Source organism: Salvelinus sp. IW2-2015, linkage group LG30 (assembly GCF_002910315.2).
Source record: "Salvelinus sp. IW2-2015 linkage group LG30, ASM291031v2, whole genome shotgun sequence".
Lineage (NCBI taxonomy): Eukaryota > Metazoa > Chordata > Actinopteri > Salmoniformes > Salmonidae > Salvelinus > Salvelinus sp. IW2-2015.
In genome coordinates, this window is record NC_036869.1 from 2,218,819 (window position 1) to 2,232,512 (window position 13,694).

Below are 13,694 nucleotides of genomic sequence, written 5' to 3' on the forward strand. Positions count from 1 at the left end.
AAATTCACCCAACTTATTGTGGGAAGCTTGTGGAAGGCTACCCAACACGTTTGATCCAAGTTAAACAATTTAAAGGCAATGCTACCAAATACTAATTAAGTGTATGTAAACTTTTGACCCACTAGGAATGTGATGAAAGAAATAAAAGCTGAAATAAATCAGTCTCTCTACTATTATTCTAACATTTCACATTCTTAAAATAAAGTGGTGATCTTAACTGATCTAAGACAGGGAATTTTTAACTTGGATTAAATATCATGGAATTGTGAAAAACGGAGTTTAAATGTATTTGGCTAAGGTGTATGTAAACTTCCGACTTCAACTGTGTTACGTGACTTTTTCAGCTAATTTATACTCATGAACCTATTTAGGATGGCCATAACATAGGGTTGACTACTTATTGACTCAAGACATTTCAGCTTTTAATTGTTTATTCATTAAAAATTTAAAAATAAATATATAAAAATCCACTTTGACATTGTGAGGTATTGTGTGTATATCAGTGGCACAAAATGTATATTTAATCCATTTAAAATTCAAGCTGTAACACAACAAAATGTGGGAAGAGTCAAGGGGTGTGAATATTTTCTGAATGCACTGTATCTCAAATATACTGAGGGGGAAATGAGAAATGACTGAGTGAAGGGGTTTGAAACAAAACAGCTGAGGACGAAACAAAAGGTCAAGAAAAAAGAGGTTGGATGGATGTTTGTTGTTTTCCTCCTGTTAGAAGCTCTGCCTGGTCTGCAGAGTGAGACAGCGTGGCGTTGCGGGGTGATTTCCTCCCTCTCCCCTGACTGCAGCCAGACTAGGCTCCAGGCCGGACCGGAGCAGGGGCCCCGGTTAGAGCCGCCAGTCCCACCACAATGAGCCGCTTTGGGCTGTGGTCTGGCCTCCGCGGGCTGCAGGCCAGCTCTCCCTCTGAACCTCCAACCTCCACCCCTCCTCTCTGCCCCTCTCCATCCCCTACGCCCCTGGCTGTGACTCAGAGAAACAGGGACGGAGGAGGGAAAGGAAGGGGGGGGGGGGTCTTCTAGGGGCATTAGGGGCCGACAAAGGGGTGTCAGGGACACAGATAGTTCCTGACAGGTGGACCTGTTCCATAGAGGGGCCCACCTCTCCACCATAGAGGGGCCCACCTCTCCACCATAGAGGGGCCCACCTCTCCACCTCCTTTACCCAGGGATGAGGGATGAGGGCTGGGCAGGCCCGTCCAGGCGATAGGTACTGTGGAGCAGAATGCTTGGTGTTCTGGCTGGCTATCACTGTCTAACAGCAATAGTAACACTTAGCTGGTTTTGTGCTCTGATGTGTGCCTATGGCATGGGCAGGGGCTGGGGTGGCAGCCAATGGCATGGGCAGGGGCTGGGGTGGCATCCAATCAAAGCAAGGCTTCTGATTCTGGGTTTGTTCCACTAACTTCCTACCCAATGCTTCTGTGCCTGATTGGAGTTTCTCAACTGAATCTCTGTAATTCAAGAGAGTTTTAACATTCAAATGGATGGGAATCGGTGCTAGAGGGCAATTAATTTAATCACTGTATGCCATCATAAATGTGAATATATAGCCTATAGAGATAATAAAAATGAAATTAAATATCTTGTGGCGTCACATGAGATGACTAAGTACAGCATGTGATGTTGTCTAATCATGTCATGACTCATGACACAGAATAGACAACAGTGTTTTATTCAGCATCGTGATTCCCTGAAGTGAAATCAACGTAACACTTAACATCTTTAAGCTTTTCTAAAGGACAGATGAAATATAGGCATTTAAGTGATTCTGATGACGCATGTAAACTGTCTGATCTGAATTGATGTAGGACTGAATATAAATGAGCTTTATAATGGGAAATGAGATAGTGTACTGCTCTTGTTACTCTGTGGGAATCAAGATGGGGCTAAAGGCATCCGCATGCTTCCCAGCCGAAAAGATGGGGCTAAAGGCATCCGCATGCTTCCCAGCCGAAAAGATGGGGCTAAAGGCATCCGAGTGCTTCCCAGCCGAAAAGATGGGGCTAAAGGCATCCGCATGCTTCCCAGACGAAAAGATGGGGCTAAAGGCATCCGCATGCTTCCCAGCCGAAAAGATGGGGCTAAAGGCATCCGCATGCTCCCCAGCCGAAAAGATGGGGCTAAAGGCATCCGCATGCTTCCCAGCCGATGTTTTTGTTTGTTTTGGACTTCGGTGAGGGTTTGGGCACACCATCTTTTTACTGGAGGCAAGCCAAAGTTCTTCGGTGATTGGTCAACAGTGGGGATTCCTCAATAAAGTGTTTGTTGTCATTCAATGAGTGGCGACTCGTTTTTATGCAATTTATTTTATTGAGAAATACTGCGCCAAACTTCTTACATAAATATAAAATGGTGCGACTAAGATCTCCTTCGTAAAAAAAAAAAAAAATGAATAACAGATTTCTTGTTATCTAAATTCTGACTATTTTGAAGAAGGGCATACTGGCTACGGTGTCTCAAAATGGACAAACCGTACTATTGCCGCTTTTTTCTCATTTTCCAATTGAAGGTGTTTTAAGGGAGTATGCGAGCACACTCGTTCGGTTCGGCTAAGCGCCAGCTGAACTGAAACATGCTGATGCATTTAGGGCTCAACTACAAGGTCTGCCTTCTGATTTAAACGTGGGATGTTACGGCTTGTCTATTTCTTTCTCTCTCTCTTTTCAATTCAATTCAAGGGGCTTTATTGGCATGGGAAACATATGTTTACATTGCCAAAGCTAGGGAAATAGATAATAAACAAAAATGAAATAAACAATAAAAAATGAACAGTGAACATTACACTCACAAAAGTTCCAAAAGAATAAAGACATTTCAAATGTCATATGTCTAAATACAGTGTTGTAACGATGTGCAAATAGTTAAAGTAAAACATTGAAAATAAATKAACATAAATATGGGTTGTATTTACTATGGTATTTGTTCACTGGTTGCCTTTTTTTTGTGGCGACAGGTCACAAATCTTGCTGCTGTGATGGCACACTGGTATTTAACTTTTCTCTCTCTCTCTCTCTCACCATCTCTTCTCTCTCTCTCCCCCCATTTCTTCCCCTCTCTCTGTTGTGTCACTCTCTTTCAGCTGTCTGGTGGGGACCCGTCCCGCTCTGTTCTCATCCAGGTAGCAGAGTCCGCTTACAGGTTTGGCCTGGGTTCCATCGCTGGCGGTAAGTCAAGGCTATGTCTCAAATAGCACCCTATTCCCTATGTAGTGGATAACCCTATTCCCTATGTAGTGGATAACCCTATTCCCTATGTAGTGGATAACCCCTATTCCCTATGTAGTGGAATAACCCTATTCCCTATTGTAGTGAATACCCATTCCCTATGTAGTGGAGATACTCCTATGTTGTATCCTCTCTATGTAGTGATAATTCCTGTAGCTGGACCTATTCCAGGAAGATATCTATCTATGTAGTGGATAAAACCCTATTCACCTAATGTAGTAGATTAACCCTGATTCCTGGATGTAGTGGGTATAACCTATTCCCTATGTAGTGGATAATCCGTATTCCTATGTTAGTGGATAACCCTATTCCCTATGTAGATGGATAACCCTAATGTCCCCTATGTAGTGGGATAAACCTATTCCCTATATTTAGTGGATAACCTCTATTTCCCTAGTATGTGTAGATAACCCTATAGTACATATATTCCTATACTATGTAGTGGATTAACTATTCCTATGTAGTGCGGTACCCTAGCACGCGTACTAGGGTGGCGAATAACCCTATTTATGGTACAGTGGATAACCCTATTCCTATGTAGTGGATAACCCTATTCCCTTATGTAGGAGCCTATTCCATGGTAGATAACCTTATTTCTCCTTTGTAGTGGATTAACCCTATTCCCTATTGTATGATGGAAACTCATTCCTATTGGTACATAAGCCCCTTATCTCCTTGAGGATCCATGATTCCGATGTGGGATAACCCTATTCCGCTTAGTAGTAGATACCCTATCCCTTATTTTATGATCCTTCCCTTATGGTTAAACCCTAATTGTGATAACCCCACCTCTTTTATAGTGTCTCCATTAGTGAACGTTTTGATGGAAACCCTATTCCTATTAATGGTAACCCTATTCCTTATGTAGTCGAAGTTCTATAGACCCTATTCCCTATGTAGTGGATAACCTATTCCTATGTGTAGATAACCTTATTCTCTATGTGTGGATTAACTTGTCAATATGTAATGGCACTACATAGGGAACAAGGGCATTTGGGCAAGCCATTTGTCAAGTCACGAGTCATTGTTGGCTACCACGCGGACTCCCTCACCTGCCCCTACCCCCATCACCCATCACCTCATTAAGAATAGAAACAAAGGGCTTCTATTGCTTTGCAGGCGATCTCTCACCACTTAAATAGGTACAAGGGCTCTATGCACCATGGGAACCTCCCTTGTTTTGGACCTCTTTATGTTACCTGTGAATGACTGCAGAGAGAAGGATTTTGGAGGATAGGGTGGGCGCAAGTGGGGTCGGGGGAATGGAGTGGTGAGCCTGTGTTTGGCTCCCAGATACTCCGCCCGACCCCCCCCTCACGCGACGCACAGCTTGAGGATACCGCTATGTAAACGCGGCGGGCATACAGATAACCCCATCTAGCTACAGGCCGATATACGCGCATCGACTCTCGCACCAAGCATCCTCATTTCCGCTTAACTAAGCCCCCTGGATCAGGCAAACCTACCAACTCTCATCCCGTGCAAGAGAGCAAGGTAATCTTCCATCACACATACGAACTCACAGCGCCCTAGCGAGAGATCATGACGTCGACGCCTTCCTCAAAGCCGTACGAGCAGTAGCGGCCCTCACCAGTCCCCCCCCCACCCGAGGCGCCCCCTAATCTCCACCCGCCCCACCTTGCAACCAGAATGCATCTCCCTCCAGGTAGGTTCAAGAGTAGTCGAGTGCCTCAACCCGATTCCTCCTACAGAATTATAAACATCAACACTCCCACTGACCTGGTAGTGTCCCCCCCCCCCCCCTACGACGGAGACAGGGTCTGTAAGACGGTACTGACCCCCCCTACAGGAGACATGGTGTTAGTAAGACGCCTTACGTGTCCCCCCCCCCCCCACCCCCCTACCAGGAGACGGTAGTAGTATGTGTGTCCCCGAGACATTGTAAGGTAGTGTGTCCCCCATCAGAGACAGGTTAGTAAGAGAGTGTGTGTGCCTAGCACAGTGTCGACTAAATGTTTAGGCTTCCCCCCTTACAGGAGACAGGTTAGTAAGAGGTAGTGTGTGGTCCCCTACAGGAGACAGGCTTAGTAAGCGGTACTGACCCCCCCTACAGGAGACAGGTTAGTAAGAGGTACTGACCCCCCCTACAGGAGACAGGCTAATTAAGAGAGTTACTGACTACCCTCGATCGCCTCTGACAGGAGACAGGCTAGTAAGAGTACTGACCCCCCTACAGAGAACAGTGTAGTAAGAGGGGTACTGACCCGTCCCCTACAGGAGACAGGCTCAGTAAGAGGTACTGACCCCCCCTAAGGAGACAGGCTAGTAAGGTGTACTGAACCCCCCTACAGGAGACAGGCTAGTAAGACGGTACTGACCCCCCCTACTAGAGACGTGTTAGTAAGAGGTGGGGTACTGACCCCCCCTACAGGAGACAGGTTTTAGAAGAGGGACTGACCCCCCCCTAACAGGGACTCCGGCTAGTGGAGTAAAGGTACTGACCCCCCCCTACAAGAGACAGGCGAGTAAGAAGACTGACCCCCCCACAGGTGACAGAGTTAGTAAGAGGACTTACACCCCCCCCTACAGGAGACCAGTGCGTAGTAAGAGGTACTACGCCCCCCTACAGAGGACAGGCTTAGTAAGAGGTGGTAGGCCCCCCCCCCCCCTATGTCTGGTGTACCACTACACGACTTTCAAAATCCTAACATCACGGCTTGTGGCGTCTCACATTAAATTACCATCTTTCCTCTAGTTTTTGTCCTGCCAACATAGTGATGCGCACACTAAAATGATGTGATACAGACAGGGTCACCCACTACAAGATGATGTGTATTAGATGGTTGTAACGCTCTAGAACGAGGCTGGTGGCTCAACGCAGCCTCATAAACGCTTTCAAATATCTAGCCAACATTTTGAATTGAATAACATTGCTTGTGAACTACAGCAGCTGTAACGATTTGACACTTTGGCTTTGGTTAAAGGCAAGTACAAAACACATGGCGAGCTCTCATTGGCGGGCTCTCGTTGGCTATTGCTGATCACCATTCTCAAAACTTTGCGTTACAGATCTCACACTACAAGAGCATTGTAGATTTTGTCCCATAAAATCAAACATATTTAAAATATCGGGACTTCTGGGACTGCTTCAAACTGGATCGGGTAGCCCTCAGATTGCGTCACATTAAACGAGCGTCCAGTGACGCGCGCGGCGCCCGGCGCGCCCGAGCAACGACATGGGGATGTTGTCTCCGATCTCAAAAATGTGTCTTTGACAGCTAATTCAGGGCCAAAATCGTTTAGTGTACGCCCGGCTTTATAACGAGCTAAAAAATGAATGTTATAACGTCCCCTCCCCTACTTCCTTCATAGCATTTATGTCCATGTGTTTTTCCAGCTGTGGGAGCCACAGCAGTGTACCCCATAGACCTAGTGAAGACCAGGATGCAGAACCAGAGGACCACAGGCTCCCTGGTGGAAGAGCTCATGTACAAGAACAGCTTGGACTGCTTCAAGAAGGTGCTGCGTTACGAAGGCTTCTTCGGCCTCTATAGAGGTCAGTACCAGACGAGWTGTGTCCCAAATGGCACCCTATTCCCTACATAGTACTCTGCTTTTGGCCAGAGTAGTTCACTATATAGGTATATAGTGACAGGCTAATGGGTAGAGGGAGGCACAGATTTAGGGTCAGTTTACCCTCCTCTAATCCTAACTTTAACCATAACCTGGAACAACACAAATCTGACCATAGATTAGCGTCTAGCTGTGACTTCATATCACTCCATCACAACAACAGATGGGGTTTAGAGGTTTGGGAGAGGAGAGAGGACGAGGAGAGGTGGGCGGGTTTGAGTTCACCTTCCCTCTGACCTGGCTTCTTTGAAGTGATTAAAGGTAGTCTCGGGAGTTTTCGGGAGGACAATGCACGGCCACATACCAGCAGAGCTCTGTCACAATGGTAGAGTGTGACTGCCCCTGCCAGACTTCAACTGGCATTCATTTAATAAGTACCTGCACTCAGGGAGCGGGGGGTGGTTCTCAAACAACACACACTATATCGGAATTCTCAGGATTATGATTGACAGGCGAGTTCTCCCGTGAGGGTTCTACGAGGAAGTGGGAAGTCTTAGTGTCTGTCACAGGACACCAAGCCTTTAGAGAGGTCTCTGACATTATAGACACAGTCAGACAGACCTGGCTACGTCGCACAGGTACATCAGTTGTGGGTTCCAAATGGCATCTTATTCTCTTTATAGTGCACCACGTTTGACCAGGGCCCATAGGACCCATGGTAGTGCACTATGAATAGAGGGCCATTTGGAACACATCCCGTGTGACAAAAAACATCCAACGGTGCAGATCAATTTGAATGGCTGTCTGGAGTCTGGAGATATGGTACATTACAATCTGAATAACACACTGAACTATACAATCTGAAAACATACTGAAACTTTACCATCTGAAAACACTGAATTTTACCATCTGAAAACACACTGAACTATACAATCTGAAAACATACTGAACTATACAATCTGAAAACATACTGAACTTTACAACTGAAAACACTGCATTTTACAATGTGAAAACACACTGAACTATACAATCTGAAAACATACTGAATTTTACAATTGTGAAAACACACTGAACTTTACAATCTGAAATAGAGGTCGACCGATTAATGGAATGGCCGATTAATTGGGGCCGATTTCAATTTCATAACATCGGAAATCGGTATTTTTGGACACCGATTTGGCCGATAAAAAAAAAAAAAACTTTATTTAACTAGGCAAGTCAGTTAAGAACACATTCTTATTCTTCAACGACGGCCTAGGAATGGTGGGTTAACTGCCTTGTTCAGGGGCAGAACAACAGATTTTTACCTTGTCAGCTCGGGATTCAATCTTGCAACTTACGGTTACTAGTCCAACGCTCTAACCACCTGATTACATTGGAACCCACGAGGAGCCTGCCTGTTACGCGAATGCAGTAAGAAGCCAAGGTAAGTTGCTTGCTAGCATTAAACTTATCTTATAAAAAACAATCAATCAATCAATCATAATCAGTAGTTAACTACACATGGTTGATGATATTACTAGTTTATCTAGCGTTCCTGCGTTGCATATAATCGATGCAGTGGCATTCGCGAAAAAGGACTGTCGTTGCTCCAACGTGTACCTAACCATAAACATCAATGCCTTTCTTAAAACCAATACACAAGTATATATTTTTAAACCTGCATATTTGTTAATATTGCCTGCTACCATGAATTTCTTTTAACTTGGAAAAATGGTGTCACTTTCTCTTGCAACAGAGTCAGGGTATATGCAGCAGTTTGGCCGCCTAGCTCATTGCAAACTGTGTGAAGACTATTTCTTCCAAACAAAGACAGCCAACTTCGCCAAACGGGGATGATTTAACAAAAGCGCATTTTCGAAAAAAGCACAATCGTTGCACGGCTGTACCTAACCATAAACATCAATGCCTTTCTAAAATCAATACAGAAGTATATATTTTTAAACCTGCGTATTTAGCTAAAATAAATCCAGTTAGCAGGCAATATTAACCAGGTGAAATTGTGTCACTTCTCTTGCGTTCATGCACGCAGAGTCAGGGTACAGTGGGAGAACAAGTATTTGATACCACTGCCGATTTTGCAGGTTTTCCTACTTACAAAGCATGTAGAGGTCTGTCATTTTTATCATAGGTACACTTCAACTGTGAGAGACGGAATCTAAAACAAAATCCAGAAAATCACATTGTATGATTTTTAAATAATTAATTTGCATTTTATTGCATGACATAAGTATTTGATCACCTACCAACCAGTAAGAATTCCGTCTCTCACAGACCTGTTAGTTTTTCTTTAAGAAGCCCTCCTGTTCTCCACTCATTACCTGTATTAACTGCACCTGTTTGAACTCGTTACCTGTATAAAAGACACCTGTCCACACACTCAATCAAACAGATTCCAACCTCTCCACAATGGCCAAGACCAGAGAGCTTGTGTAAGGACATCAGGATAAAATTGTAGACCTGCACAAGGCTGGATGGGCTACAGGACAATAGGCAAGCAGCTTGTGAGAAGGAAACAACTGTTGGCGCAATTATAGAAAATGAAAGAGTCAAGATGACGGTCAATCACCCTCGGTCTGGGCTCCATGCAAGATTTCACCTCGTGGGGATCAAATGATCATGAGGAAGGTGAGGGATCAGCCAGAACTACACGGCAGGACCTGGCAATGCAATGCCTGAAGAGAGCTGGGACCACAGTCTCAAAGAAAACCATAGTAACACACTACGCCGTCATGGATTAAAATCCTGCAGCGCACGCAAGGTCCCCCTGCTTAAGCCAGTGCATGTCCAGGCGCCGTCTGAAGTTTGCCAATGACCATTCTGATGATCCAGAGGAGGAATGGGAGAGGTCATGTGGTCTCTGATGGACAAAATGAGCTTTTTGGTCTAACTCCACTCGCCGTGTTTGGAGGAAGAAGAAGTATGAGTACAACCCCAAGAACACCATCCCAACCGTGAAGCATGGAGGTGGAAACATCATTCTTTGGGGATGCTTTTCTGCAAAGGGGACAGGACGACTGCACCGTATTGAGGGGAGGATGGATGGGCCATGTATCGCGAGATCTTGGCCAACAACCTCCTTCCCTCAGTAGAGCATTGAAGATGGGTCGTGGCTGGTCTTCCAGCATGACAACGACACGAAAGCACACAGCCATGGCAACTAAGGAGTGGCTCCGTAAGAAGCATCTCAAGGTCCTGGAGGTGCCTAGCCAGTCTCCAGACCTGAACCCCATAGAACATCTTTGGAGGGAGCTGAAAGTCCGTTTGCCCCAGCGACAGCCCCGAAACCTGAAGGATCTGGAGAAGATCTGTAGGGAGGAGTGGGCCAAAATCCCTGCTGCAGTGTGTGCAAACCTAGTCAAGAACTACAGGAAACGTATGATCTCTGTAATTGCAACAAAGGTTTCTGTACCAAATATTAAGTTCTGCTTTTCTGATGTATCAATACTTATGTCATGCAATAAAATGCAAATTAATTACTTAAAAATCATACAATGTGATTTTCTGGATTTTTGTTTAGATTCCGTCTCATAGTTAGTGTACCTATGATAAAAATTACAGACCTCTACATGCTTTGTAAGTAGGAAAACCTGCAAAATCGGCAGTGTCAAATACTTGTTCTCCCCACTGTATATGCAACAGTTGGGCCGCCTGGCTCGTTGCGAACTAATTTGCCAGAATTTTACGTAATTATGACATAACATTGAAGGTTGTGCAATGTAAACAGGAATATTAGACTTATGGATGCCACCCGTTAGAAAAATACGGAACGGTTCCGTATTTCATTGAAGAATAAACTTTTGTTTTCGAGATGATAGTTTCCGGATTCGACCATATTAATGACCTAAGGCTCGTATTTTCTGTGTGTTATTATATTATAATTAAGTCTATGATTTGATAGAGCAATCTGACTGAGCAATGGTAGGCACCAGCAGGCTCGTAAGCATTCATTCAACGCAATTTTGTGCGTTTTGCCAGCAGCTCTTTCGCAATGCTTCAAGCATTGAGCTGTTTATGACTTCAAGCCTATCAACTCCGGGATTAGGCTGGTGTAACCGATGTGAAATGGCTAGCTAGTTAGCGGGGTGCGCGCTAATAGCGTTTCAAACGTCACTCGCTCTGAGACTTGGAGTAGTTGTTCCCCTTGCTCTGTATGGGTAACGCTGCTTCGAGGGTGGCTGTTGTCGATGTGTTCCTGGTTCGAGCCCAGGTAGGAGCGAGGGAGAGGGACGGAAGCTATACTGTTACACTGGCAATACTAAAGTGCCTATAAGAACATCCAATAGTCAAAGGTATATGAAATACAAATCGTATAGAGAGAAATAGTTCTATAATTCCTATAATAACTACAACCTAAAACTTCTTACCTGGGAATATTGAAGACTCATGTTAAAAGGAACCACCAGCTTTCATATGTTCTCATGTTCTGAGCAAGGAACTTAAACGTTCATGGCACATATTGCACTTTTACTTTCTTCTCCAACACTTTGTTTTTGCATTATTTAGACCAAATTGAACATGTTTCATTATTTATTTGAGGCTAAATTGATTTTATTGATGTATTATATTAAGTTAAAATAAGTGTTCATTCAGTATTGTTGTAATTGTCATTATTACAAATAAAATTAAAAAATGGCCGATTAATCGGTATCGGCTTTTTTTGGTCCTCCAATAATCGGTATCGGCGTTGAAAAATCATAATCGGTCGACCTCTAATCTGAAAACACACTGAACTTTAAAAGAGAAATACAAAAAGAAACGTTCTTATATTCTCTTGAATCTCACACATTTCATTCACAATTCCCTCATTAACATTGATCTACTGTGTAGTAATGCTGGTTATGTTATATTAGCCACTGAGGAGAGCGTCATAAGCCAACTTTATCTAATGTAATGAAGCTGAGCATTTTCCCTCTCCTCCTGTTTCCCTTACTGAATGAGCTGTGCATTAGAATGGTGAGACAGCCAGACCAGAACACACACACACTGCAAACACTAGGATGATGTCACGGTCTCTAGACAGGAACCCATGCGTAAACAACGCAGCAGCATGAGAAAACAATAAGCGTCTCTTAACTACAACTGTGAGTCGCTATGGGCCATTTAATAAAAAAATGACTTGTGTGTGGTTCTCTGCCTGAGCCCTTCCACAAAAACAACTAACACTCCTGTTTCTGTTTGTGAGTCCCAGCCCAGATGAAGATAATCATATGTTTGTGCTCCTGTGTCTGTTTCTGACTGTGTGGCCTGTTTTGGGCCCTGCGTTCACTACCCCCCTTCACCCCCTCCACTATTAACTTTGTTTGTTACTTTAGGGACGGGGGGACGGGGGGAGGGAGGAAGATGGGGGGTAGTAAGAGGGGGGTCCATCCATCGCACTCGAATCAGATTATTTTGTTTATTTTTATCCGGCTGGAAGTCTTTGCGTTGTAATTGAGGGCTGTGTAAACTTTGGTTAGTGTTTTCAGTTTTTTTTTCTATTCTGGGATAGAGCTACTAGTCAATGTTTCTTTCACTTTGTTAGTCTGTTAAGCCCCTGATGCCCCCACACCACATCAATAGTGTTCATTAGTGTCTGGGGATCAGGCAGAATTGGATTCATCAGGGTATGTGTTTAATGTGGAGGGGGTCTGTGCTGTGCTGCTGCCTGCGTGTGTATGTGTATATGTGTGTGTGTGTGTGTGTGTGTGTATTGTACTTCCTTGGCCCTTCTCTTTTCTAATCATGTTGTGTCCTAATGATAGGTCTGGTACCACAGCTACTGGGTGTGGCCCCGGAGAAAGCCATAAAGCTGACAGTAAGTGCCTTGTTTTTCCACATGGAGACCAGTCAGGCCCCAGTTACCACGGAGCCCCTCACTGGGCCCTAGTTGAACATTTACCTCTAGTTTTAGTTTAATGTACAGTACAGATTTTATGTGCACACTCACACACGCACACACTCACACACACATGCAGGCACAGACATGCATACAAATACACACAGTGTGTGTGTCTGACTGTCTCTCTGTGTGTGTCTAATGTTTAGTGTTCTCGCCACAGGTCAATGACTTTATCAGAGGGAAGACCAGACAGAAGGATGGATCAATCCCTGTACCTGCTGAGATCCTGGCTGGTGCATGTGTGAGTATCATCTCATTGATCAGCCTCCATCCACATAGAAGCTAACTAGACAGGCATGTTTTACCTGTTGCAGGTTTAGGCCCACTGGAGGATGACATTCACGTCTTGCACACAGACGGAGACAGACAGGGCTGCTACCTGAGAGACTGCCCCCCCACCTGACCACTACCCCCACCCTGTGTTTGATCAGTAAGCTGTCACCCCCGCCCCCCCCACCCATCCTTTAGTTCTACTAGACCCTATAGCACCCCCCAACAATGAATAGAGGCTTTCACCAGGGAGCTGTTTTGATGCCGATCACTAAAGCAGAATATTTGGGTACACAAGTCATTATGTGTACCCACATACTTGCCATGTGCACGCAAGCGACTACAACTCAATTAAGGTTATGAATGAATGTTTTGAGGAGGTTTATTTGGAGAGATTTTGAAATGAGAGACGTTAGTATGGAAATTGTGTGTCGCAAATAACACATGTAGAGTGGAATGTTGAAGATAAAAAGGACAGCTTTTTTTTTATTTTATCTGAGTGTCGGAAAAAAGGTTGTTCTATACATGCTGTACGTTAGGCCAGAGTAGTGGGACGTAGTGTATGTGGACTGGGATGAGGACGGATGGATTTTCCCTCTTTATCACTGTGAGCTGATCTGACCGTTCCTTTCATCCTGTCCTTCTTCTGGTGTTAGTGCTGGACAGCCCTCTCCTGTTATCACTCACTCACACACCCAGCGCACAGCACACACACACAGTGACACACACACAGAGACACATGCATGCACATGGAGACACCCCGGGGGC

The 13,694-nt window shown here is 44.6% G+C and overlaps 1 protein-coding gene across 1 annotated transcript in view; it reads left to right on the forward strand.

The window, feature by feature from the left end:
• LOC111954893 (electrogenic aspartate/glutamate antiporter SLC25A13, mitochondrial) overlaps positions 1-13,694 on the forward strand; it is a 92,072-nt gene that overhangs the window by 45,612 nt on the left and 32,766 nt on the right. The window contains 4 exon segments of the mRNA XM_023974812.2: positions 3,097-3,181; positions 6,600-6,758; positions 12,520-12,572; positions 12,817-12,897. Of these exon segments, the coding sequence (XP_023830580.2) occupies positions 3,097-3,181; positions 6,600-6,758; positions 12,520-12,572; positions 12,817-12,897 (378 nt within the window).